Source organism: Brachionichthys hirsutus, chromosome 10 (genome assembly GCF_040956055.1).
Source record: "Brachionichthys hirsutus isolate HB-005 chromosome 10, CSIRO-AGI_Bhir_v1, whole genome shotgun sequence".
Classification (NCBI taxonomy): Eukaryota; Metazoa; Chordata; class Actinopteri; order Lophiiformes; family Brachionichthyidae; genus Brachionichthys; species Brachionichthys hirsutus.
This window is the reverse complement of record NC_090906.1, coordinates 1,852,761-1,863,216: the sequence shown is the minus strand read 5'-3', so window position 1 is coordinate 1,863,216 and position 10,456 is coordinate 1,852,761. Positions and strand designations below refer to the sequence as shown.

Genomic DNA, 10,456 nt, shown 5'->3' with positions numbered 1-10,456 from the left:
GTCTTCCGGGTTGGAGAACCAGGGCCCGCCGTAGAGATGAGGAAAGAAGCAACCAATCATCGGTGGTACTCCTGCAGGGAGTGCCGCAGGGAGTCCCCCTGGGACCCCTGGGACCCCGGAGACGGAGGACGGGTCTCTGCTGCACGGGTAGGTCTCGCTGTGGTTGCTGGAGGACGGGACCCAGAAGCTGGGCTCTGGCGGAGCAGGAGGGCTGTACAGGCTGAAGTCAGACGGCTCAAGGTCCAGAGATGGGAGGTCCTGCTGGGGAAGAGACCGTCCAGACAATGGAGGGGACAGATCCTGCTCCAGGACGAAGGACGCCATTCAGCTAGTCTTCTCCTGTTCTGTTGTAAACCTGTGTGTTTGTGTGTGTCTGTAGGAGCCACACTCAGCCAATGGTGTGCTCCGGCTCTGTGCACCTGTTGCTGCTCACCTGACAGACTTATACCCCGATGCCCCGCCCACAGACAAATCGATTGGACGCCACGTTGTCTTTCTTCCTCGCTCACCAAGTCATCCCCCCCGTGTGGCTGTTGGTAGTGGAGGGGGGGGGGGGGGGGGTTGGATTTAAATGACACTAGGTGGAACTCCTTCCCTGGGGCAGACTGGAGCCAGAGGATAAACGCTGATCATCATCATCATCATCATCATTGCCGCTTGATACATGAGTAATGGAGTCTCTTTTTACAGTTTCGGATGTTACATCTCAAAGCTGAGTAGAAAGTGAACAGGAACGCCATCAGGGCCAACGCAACTCGTCATTTCTTCTTCTTCTTCTTCTTCTTTATCTCTGTTGTGTGTTTCTCCTTTTCTTTAATCCCAACCCCTCAAGAACCAACAAGAAGCAACGACTCTTCGTCACTTATCTGTATCGGGTATCACAGTGTGGTATCAAGTACTTCAAAATAAAGGTTTTTCCTCGGAACCCGGGAACCCGGGAACCCAAACCCGAGATCGGCTGTTTCGGTGTTTATTTAAAGCCTGCATATTCAGAGGAGGTGGACCGGATTCCCTCTGAGCAGAAAGTAAAACCGATTCTGTTTGAAAGGAGATCCTGCCCGCCTGAACACAAACAAGCCGTCGGCTGATGTTTGAGGTGTCGCCCCGAACCATTGTTCAGAAGATAACCCCCCCCTCACACCCCCCCCCCCCCACTTAAACACGCAGTCAGCACGTCTGTATTAAGGTGACCTGTCATCATCTAATTCGTTAACCCTCCACACACTTTAGGTTCATATTCCGGATCAACAGAGAAATGATGGATGGAAGTTGTCGCACTCAAAAAGACCAAAGAGTTCATCAACTGGGTTAAAGGTTAAAGTCTGAAACGTTATCTCTGGAGGAGATGAAAGGTGGAATGTCACTCTGGAAACATCTGGACTCCTTTTATACCACGTATTCAATGGATTTAAGAGATAAATGTGGCGGAGGTATTTGAGTTACTTTTTATGATTACGTTTTATTTATTTAGTCGTTCATTACTTTACATTATTTATTCTTTCATCTACTTTCGTTAGCAGCTTCAAGGTTCCTGACATAAGAGAAGACCTCATTTAAATGTTGGACTATAAAGTTTGTGTATTTTTCTCGTTTAATGGAAACACATTTGTTGTTTTACTGAACTTAAACTAATCACAAAAAACATTTATCATTGTGGAATGTTTTCGTTTCGTACGCAGTCCTTCCACTAGTTTCATGTGTTTTATTTCAAATGTGCGATTTTAAATGATTTGGTTTTTTTAGTCATCCTACCAGCACAGAGGACCCGGCCTCGATGGAGGTGAGCTCCATTACATATATTTTTAGAAAAAGGAAGGTGTACCACAGGGAGATTGACTTCAACCTCCCTGTGGTACACCTTCCTTCATTCTAGTTGTTGTTTAGTTTGTCTCTGCTTTTGTTGTTGTTGTTTGGAGCTTTTTAATTATGTATTATTATTAAATAAAATAAGTCAAATCAAGTGTGCAGAAAAAAGGATTGGTGCTAAAGTAAAGGTCGAATCTGAGCGGTTCATCCTCTGGAGAGCATTTACACTACAAATTGTGACAGCTTACATTTTTACAATGGAGTTTTTTTTTTTTTTAAACATGTTTGTTATAAAGGAAATTGCTCACCATCTTCTACAAGAAGAAACTATAATCAATAAATGTAATTACAGTTAAACATTCTTGAGTAATTAGATTATTATTGATCAAGTTTTGATCGGCTGGTGAAATATTGATGACAGTAACAGGGGACGAGTTAGCAGGTGTTTTAATACTTTAATTACGTTTCCTGATCATACTTTAATACTTTTACTTTAAAATGCTGTACTTAAACTTGGAACAAAGTGGCCTGAGTACTTTTACTCTGCTAATATCTAAAGTACAATAAAAATACAGTAAATATCAAAGTCAGTCTGTTGTAGTTCAGGAATGAATCACCAACCCCTCATGCTGAAGCAGACACACTTCTTATCTGTATGTGTGTGTGTGTGTGTGTGTGTGTGTGATGACAGTTGGATGTGGCAGCAATAATCTTCACCCAACAGTGCCTTCGAAGACGCCACAGACAAAACAACACACAGTCCGAACTATAACTGACGGAGTGGCATTATAAATTGTGTGTGTGTGTGTGTGCGCGTGTGTGTGTGTGTGTGTGCGGTGGGTGTAAATGCAGGGGTTCCCCTGAGAAAAGCAACAGATTAACTGTCAAATAGACGCCATCATTTACAGCAGAATTACAGAAAAAACATCTCCGAGGCCAGCAACGCTTGTATTTAATCTCATTTCCTGGAGCCTCTTTAAACTTAACATGAATTTTTGATTATTTAAAATGAGCAAAATGTTTTAAGGATTGTGATTTAATTTCAGAATCGTGAATTATAAATATTTGATAGATCGTGATTCATAAAAGTCAGAAAGCAATGCACAAACACTGCAGGCTCAAGAACGGAACCAGCAAACATTTATTTAGCTCACACATCTCAGATTGTGACATAAACATGTTGATAGTTTGGATGTGGATTAGACTTAAATAGAAAATCTTTTTTTTTTTAAACGCCCCCCCCCCCCCCCCTCAGACACATTAAATGTCATTTTTAAGCAGAAGGCAACAAGAAGAAAACTGGTTTGTAAATGCAAACAGGAAAAAAGCAAAGGAGGCAACATGTGGAATCATCTTAAATCAAATCCTCTTTATCTGGTCAGGACCGGTTCTGGCGGGTCATGTGGTATCCGGCCGGGTCGGACAGCAGACACTGGTTGTGCTGGCAGGAGTTGCGATTTTTGGCATCGATGATGAGCAGAGGACACTGGGAGTAATGGCCGATGATGTCATTGACCGATGGAAAGGCCTGTAGCAAAGTAGCATAAGCAGCATTAGCACCAAAATCTTAAAGAAACCCAAAATGTATCTCTTGTAATACGAAATCATCCTAAATTCTGTGGCTAAGTCGACCTCCTCTGAAGGCCGCGCGGGTTCTGCTTACCTCCTGCACTTTGAGTCCGGTTCCCAGCAGGAACTGCTGGTTCTCCTGTCTGATCTGGATGTTGTAGACCTTGTCCTGGTACAAGACCATCAGGGTGAAGGGCTGAGAGGGCAGCTGCTTGGTGCTGTCCCTCACGAGATACGCCCCGTCCTCGACACAGAGACGACAAATAAGATCAATGTCAGCTGCTGCAGCGCCCCCTGCTGTCTTATCGCACCGCCTCTAAGGTGATAGACGATTTTTACGTTTACTCAATGATCCGGCAAAATCATAAAAGTCATCTTGTGTCAAAAAGGGCAGCAAAATAAATAAAGTATAACTAAATGCTGTACTTTCATGATGCGTGTGTTTAGTCACCTTGTGGAGTTGTTTCAGGCATTCTTCTGCCTGACCTCTGGTCACTTTACCCACATACCAGCGGGGATCCAGCTCCTGACCACACACACACACACACACGCACACACACACACACGTTCTACCATTTAATTGAACAGCAAACAAAAACAACAGCGTCTCCTGCTGTTTGGATTGAAGAACAATCCCAATCCCAAAAGCTTTAAAACTGATCTCTTAGTGACTCAATATATTGTAGAAATATATCAGAAAAGGCTTCGACTGCCATCACAAAACAATAAAAATTATAAAAAAAGAGAACGCAGCACCATGTCCGGAGTGTTTGTGCAGTGAGGACCAGTTTAAATACTAAACCAGTGCAGTGAGGACCAATCCTCACCACCTCAAGCTCAACATTAAAACCATGAGAAGCAATTATGTAAATGAAGGTTTGGACTAGCACAGAAAGACATGCATGTGTGTTTTACCTGTGTGGATGCCGCTGTGGACGGAGGCGGGCGACACAACTGCCTGTCCATAAAGCTCCTTCTTTGTTCATTCATTGCTGCACAGAGTCAGGACAGTATCAGTGTAGTGTTGGAGTAAGTACGTTTAGATGGATCAGATCCAAGCATCCTCAGGAGCAAATGAACAGATCATAAACATGAATCTCATAACACTTCTTACCAGATTGCAGTTTGAGAGGCAGAGATCCTCCAGGCGAGATGTTGAGAGGCAAACTGCTCAAGGACAAACAAAAAAGCGTTTAATTTTTGGTGCTGTCATCCTTCTTTTACTCTAATAGATATATATATATAAAAAAACCTGACAAGTGGTTTTTAAACTATTCAATATCTGCAAATACAACAGTGTTTGTCACCCTCGCCGAAGAGGAGGCGAGGGTATTGCAATTGGGTGCGTTTGTTTGTCTGTTTGTCTGTCTGTCTGTTTGTTTGTTTGTTTGTCTGTCCGAGCGCATAACTCAAAAACTAGTAACCCAATCGACTTGAAATCTTTACACAAGCAAGGTTCTGTCCGTGGCTCGGTCCTCCCCGAGAATGGCATTGATCCGGATCTGGATCCAGATTCTAGAATTATTTTTACATCTGGAATCGTGCCTGTGCTGTAAACTGCCACTTTAAGAGGGAGGGACACGAATGGCATGATGGGAAAAAGAGTCCAGAAGATGGCTTGTAGTACATTCCGGAGCAGCAAGCTAGAGCAGGTTTGGCCCCTCTGATCCGGAAGCCCTGTTTACTGTCTCACAAGATCGAATAGTCTATTGGAGGCGAGGGTCTGCAATCTCTGATTGTCGTTTTCTAGTTTACCTTAAAACTCAGCAGGATACCTTTAATTTTGTTTAAATTCAAATGGCCCAACAAGTAAACCTTGTGGAGCGCCAGGAGTGATGGGATGCCATATGGATGTAACTGCGTGTAAAGCATGCATTTATTTTCTACCTGTCTCCAGGGCGCGAGGGGACTGCCGGACGGGGGGGCAGACTTTTATTGTGGAGGGGAAAGGTGTTGTGCTTAGGAGCTGAAGGAGAACAGAATCATTTAAAATTCATCCTGTTTTATTGAGTTATACTTTGTCTGCTTAATGGAAAGGATTAAGCCAGATAACAATTTAAATGTAATCTCACCTTCATCCTGTGTTTGCTGATGCAACAGCAGAGGAAAGAGGACCAGGGTTCATTGTTTTGGACAAATTCATTATAATATAATTCTGACAGAGTAGCAACGTACCTCTTTCTTTACATCAAACCTGAATAAAACAAGTGGTTCATGAATTTCGACTTCAAATAAAGAATATCAAACATTTAGGAATAGTTAAATAAATAACTTAATTTGAGAAGATGTAATAAACGAGTTGTGTGTGTGTGTGCTGACCTGGTGGGTTTAGGTATGGCTGTGGAGTTGCTCCTGCTGACGGAGGTGGAGGACGGAGGAAGGACAGGAGGTTTGAACCAGGTGGGAAGATCAGGGACATCTGGTTGAGGTCTGAAATCATGAAAATAAACATGAAGGTTCAGATTTGATTTTCTACGTTAAACTAAAACTGTAGAGTAAGCACTTACTTCCAACAATGTGAACCCACCTGTAAGAAGAAACACAGAAAGGAACAACAATGAAGCCTATGAGGATCAGTGTCTATGTGGAGTCCCACAAGGCTATGTTCTAGACCAGGGGTCCCCAAACTTTTTCCTGTGAGGGCCACGTTTTCCTTCTGTGATGGGGGGCCGGGGTCAGTTTGTACAGGAAAAGTGTGACGATGGCAGGGGGGGCCTAAACATTTATTGTTTTCCAGACAGCCACCAAATAACCCGTTCTTCACAGAAAAAAAAAAAAGTCAGGAAATAAATAATAACACTATTAATAAAATAAATAATGACCAAATAACCCTTTCCGGGTTCGTCACAGAAAAAAGTCCATGGAAAATTAACTTTCTGGTCGTATGTGATCATTAAAATTGTCCCAAAAGAAAGCAAGAATGCTTTTCATCATAATATTAATATATTCTACACTATCAATATTATTTTTAGGAAACACAAAATTGACTTAATGACCCCTCTTAAATGCACCGAATACCATTATTGATCCCCCACCGGCTGCTCGTGTTGTATGGAAAGGAAAATAATAAAACAAATTTTTTTTTTTTCTTTTTTTAGTCTGGTATTGTTCAGATGTGGAGGCGGGCCGTATCCGGCCCGTGGGCCGTAGTTTGGGGACCACTGTTCTCGACGGCTTTTAAAATGTTTATGTTTTTAAAAGTAAATTCTCACCCTGTCCACTGTGTTGAGATGTGAACCTGTAAAGAGGCGAAAACCAATTTCATCGGGATGTAAACATAAAAGAAAACGACAGTCCTGCATCTTGGGTTCGGGTTTACCTCTGACGGGGGAACTGTTGGGTCCGGAACCTCTTCGTGGTTTGTTGCAACGAAAGATCTTGGGCGGCTCCGGCGGAACTGAACACAACAGAGACATCAATGGCTGCGTTTCTATTAATTGACCTAAAACCTCTTGGCGACATAACGAAAACTGGAGATGAAATCGTCTCATTGAGGATTCGAGCGGTTGCAGGTAAACTCACTCTTCCCGGAGGGTCGCCCGCCAGGGTGTGGCGAAGGCTCTCGCCTAGACGAGCAGGGCTCTTGCTGCTACAAGTGGCAGTTAGAGGGTTAACTACCTGAACAGGTGACATAGAGTAAAGGTTGGAAGAACTAACTCACCATCTGTGGAGATGGTGCGGATGTGGCGGACACAGGGGGGCGGGGACACACAGCAGGGGGCGGGCCTCCGTGTGACACATCCCTCTTATCTATACACACACGGATAAATTATTGATTAAATTCTGCCAGAAGGCTCATCTTTTATTCCATAGCTAATCAATAACAATTTAGCTATGAACAAGATGAAGTTGATTAAAAGATCAATAAACTAAAAAGCCCCCCCCAATGGTACCAATGTAATCGCCATCTCCGATTGGCAGGGTGGGGCGCAGCCTTTGAAGCAGGCCCTCTGGTGGCTCTGATGGAGGTGGTTCGTAATCGTTGAGTCCTTCAGGGTCATCATTTGGGGACTCATAATCTCCCACACTGCCCTCTTCATCTCCCGTGTCCGGATTCTCATAGTCATCATCAAACTCTTCATTGTCCTAAAAAAAAAAAAAAAAAACAGAGGGATGAGACAATATAGAACCGACCTGAAGTTCCTTCACGCGGTGAGAAACTCCCTTGCATGTAGAATGCCTGGATTTAAACCCCGCATGACATTCTTTATCAGCAGAATGCACACTGCAAAAAGTTACATTGCAGCAAAGTCCCCCCCCCAGTCATAGTAATTTAATGTAGTAATTCATGTTACTGCAGCATGAATGTCTTATTTGCATTCTGCGTCATAAATAGAAACATCTAAAGAGACAAACATACAAATTCGTCATCGTCCCAGCCCTGAACGTCGGCGGCCGCGTCTGCAGAGAAAGGAGCAGAATGTCAGCAGCTCATAATCCGATCAAAGTTATTGATTCTGAGAGGATCGTACAATGAGGCTGAACAGACGATCTGAAAAACGAAATCATGGATTATTTCAAACTAATCTGTATTTAGAGAACACAGATTTTAATTTATAACGCAGAACCATCTCTAGTATGGCAATATATTTATCTTATATATATTGTACAATATAAAAAATAGCAAACACTAAAAATAAAAACAGACTGTCTGACAATGAATGCCTTAAAATAAACACTGGTAATAGTGATAATCATTTGAGTCCCTACCTGGTTCGTGATATCTGGAGGGTCTGTAATGTTAAAAAAGAAAAGAAAAGAATGTTTAATATTTAACGAGACTCACAGCTGGTGGGTTTTAGTAAAATGATTTATGTTTAGGTCACTTTACAAGAAGTACTTTCAAGCATACTTTTTCCTGAAAATGCCCAGCCCCTCTTTCTTGCCGATTTCAGTGCTGATCTTGGAAATCAACCTGTCCACACACAGAGACAATAAAGTTATTCAAAATGATCTTTAGCACCTGCTCATAATCCTTTGATGAAGCTAACAATTATTCATAAACCTAAACGGCTGTCTGTAAGCTATCAACCGTAACTTTTCAAAGCTAACAACCTTTAGAAATTACATTATAGAATAACTACTCACACGCTAAGATGTATTCATAAAACCAAACAGCTAAGCTAACTATCAGCATGCTAACAACCATCATGTCTCTACTCGTGTCCCAGCAGCCTCTACTCCTCATCTGTGACTCATCGGGTGACTTTTTTTTTTTGTCGTGACTCACGGAGCTTGAAGTCTGGGGAATTTCTCGAGGTCGTTATTGCTCAGATTCTGTGGAAAATCAGGGAACGCAGCTTTAATTGTAGATAATTAAATGTGAAAACCTCCCGGCTGCTGAAGGGGATCAACCTCCTTCTCTTCCTCTCCTCCACGCCGCCGCTTTTCTGGAGGCCTTTCCCGACTGCCCTGAACTCACCACAAATCTGGAGCCGCTGATGGAGTTCTTCAGCACCGCTTTATCGCAGCCGGACAGGTTCCTCTGCAGAGACATTAAATATATACGCTCAGTGTTGGAGGGCGGAGGAGGCAGGAGGCAAAGTCTGTGTGGTAGAAGAAGAAGAAGAAGAAGAAGAAGGTGATGCTGCTGTCGAGCCCCCGTAAAGGAGGACGTAAACTGTCCCGTTGGACACCGATGGGGGAACGAAGGGATCTTATGCTAACGTCATCGACAGCGTACTCAGCTCAGACATGGCGTTGCTATAGAAACACAGCCGCTGTTCCTGAAGCGTCACCGCTTGCCGACATGCCGTTGGATTCTTCCCGACCCAAACTGGATCCCCTCCCTAACTTTGAAGGGTCCGTCCTTCGGTGTCGGGCGTAGGAACCTCCAGCCAAGTCGATGGCAGCCGGGATTTCGTGCGATCCCGACTGATCCTAATGGACCGATCGCTGGACTTTGCACAAACACGCCGTAAAACGTCTATATTTGTATCCAAAAAAAGCCGAAACTGTGCAGGAGCTCATGACGAATCACCAAGAATTGATCATCTTTGAATATATCTGAGAGCAAATCAAACAAAATGGATCGAGGTGATCAAAGAGAAGGACAGACAGACGACGGCTGGAGGCCTCACCCCCTTCAGGTAGTCGGCCAGCTGCTGCGGGCTCCACCCCATCACCTCAGACTTGAAAGGCACCCGATCGGCGTTCATCTCGCTTCCTTCGCTTTTTACCAAAGACCGTCCAGAAAGCGAGAGGAGACCACCATCCGAGTCTTTTCTTTTCGGCTGGGTGTCCACCGTCCCGTTCGGGGGGGGGGGCCCTCGCTGCGACAGCGCAACTCAACGTCTCAGGAGGAGAAAACAGAATAACTGCCAACTGTCGTCGGAAGGCTTTACTTCCTCAAAGCCACCGACTTTCTGTTTCCGACAGACTTCAAAGCCAACGAAGGAGAAACCAACGCTCACCGGCGAGGACCCAAAATGGCTTCCTTTTGTCTTTCTCTCTCTCTCTCTTTCTCTGAGTCGCTATCTCTTCACCTCTCCTCATTCCATTCTTCCGCTTCTTTAAAGGAAGTGACTGTGCAGAAGGGGGGGGGGGTGTCATGGGCAGCATTGTCGCCCCCCCCCCCCTCCAGCAGACCGCAGAGCGGAACACAAGCTTGCAGCTGCAACTTCTCGTTGCAGCTCGGCGCCTGAAGTCAGAGACGAGGAATCGTTTAGAAGGTGAAGATCAGGCCTGGTCCAGCAGGTTGAATGAACAGAACAGATTCTGGTGGTGATCCGGATCTTCATCATCATCATCATCATCATCATCGGGAACCTGAATTTATTACACGAGTCGCTAAGATTCCAGGCAGCGACAGGAACAATGTCGCGTTAGGATCTGCTCTGGATCCTGAAGCGAACCTTCCAGTGATCTCTGGTTTTATACAAGAATGATCAGACTAAGAATAATGAGGCCTGTGAGGCAAGGCTTGCTAGTCATGTGACGAGGGTCAGCCAATCAGGATGGAACAGCGCTGCCTTTGAGCTGTCTGGTTGCTTCAACACATTTATCTGATAACCTGCTCATGGCGGAAATAAGAGAATATAGTGACTCATTTCTAATCCCGTCCAACCTGGTCGCTCCCAAG

General features: G+C 44.3%; 1 protein-coding gene across 1 annotated transcript; it reads right to left on the bottom strand.

Moving 5' to 3' along the window:
* Nucleotides 1–3,067: 3,067 nt before the first annotated feature.
* On the bottom strand, nucleotides 3,068–9,533 carry lcp2a (lymphocyte cytosolic protein 2a). Its single transcript, XM_068744973.1, has 21 exons — nucleotides 9,456–9,533; nucleotides 8,798–8,860; nucleotides 8,606–8,652; nucleotides 8,228–8,290; nucleotides 8,086–8,108; nucleotides 7,736–7,776; nucleotides 7,269–7,461; nucleotides 7,037–7,125; nucleotides 6,898–6,964; nucleotides 6,695–6,772; nucleotides 6,588–6,613; nucleotides 5,883–5,902; nucleotides 5,695–5,805; nucleotides 5,551–5,569; nucleotides 5,448–5,463; nucleotides 5,263–5,341; nucleotides 4,490–4,542; nucleotides 4,291–4,367; nucleotides 3,827–3,901; nucleotides 3,470–3,619; nucleotides 3,068–3,334 (listed from the first exon to the last, which is right to left on the bottom strand). Exons 1-21 carry the CDS (start codon nucleotides 9,531–9,533, stop codon nucleotides 3,185–3,187), a joined length of 1,518 nt encoding a protein of 505 aa, XP_068601074.1. The 3' UTR covers nucleotides 3,068–3,184.
* Between the last annotated feature and the right edge of the window lie 923 nt (nucleotides 9,534–10,456).

Excerpts from the sequence above, each read along its gene's own strand:
- lcp2a (XM_068744973.1), bottom strand. The coding sequence starts at position 9,533 with ATGAACGCCGATCGGGTGCCTTTCAAGTCTGAGGTGATGGGGTGGAGC. Across the intron at positions 8,861-9,455 it reads TGGCCGACTACCTGAAGGGG|AGGAACCTGTCCGGCTGCGA; the intron begins GTGAGGCCTCCA and ends ATGTCTCTGCAG. Across the intron at positions 3,620-3,826 it reads GCCTGAAACAACTCCACAAG|GACGGGGCGTATCTCGTGAG; the intron begins GTGACTAAACAC and ends CTCTGTGTCGAG.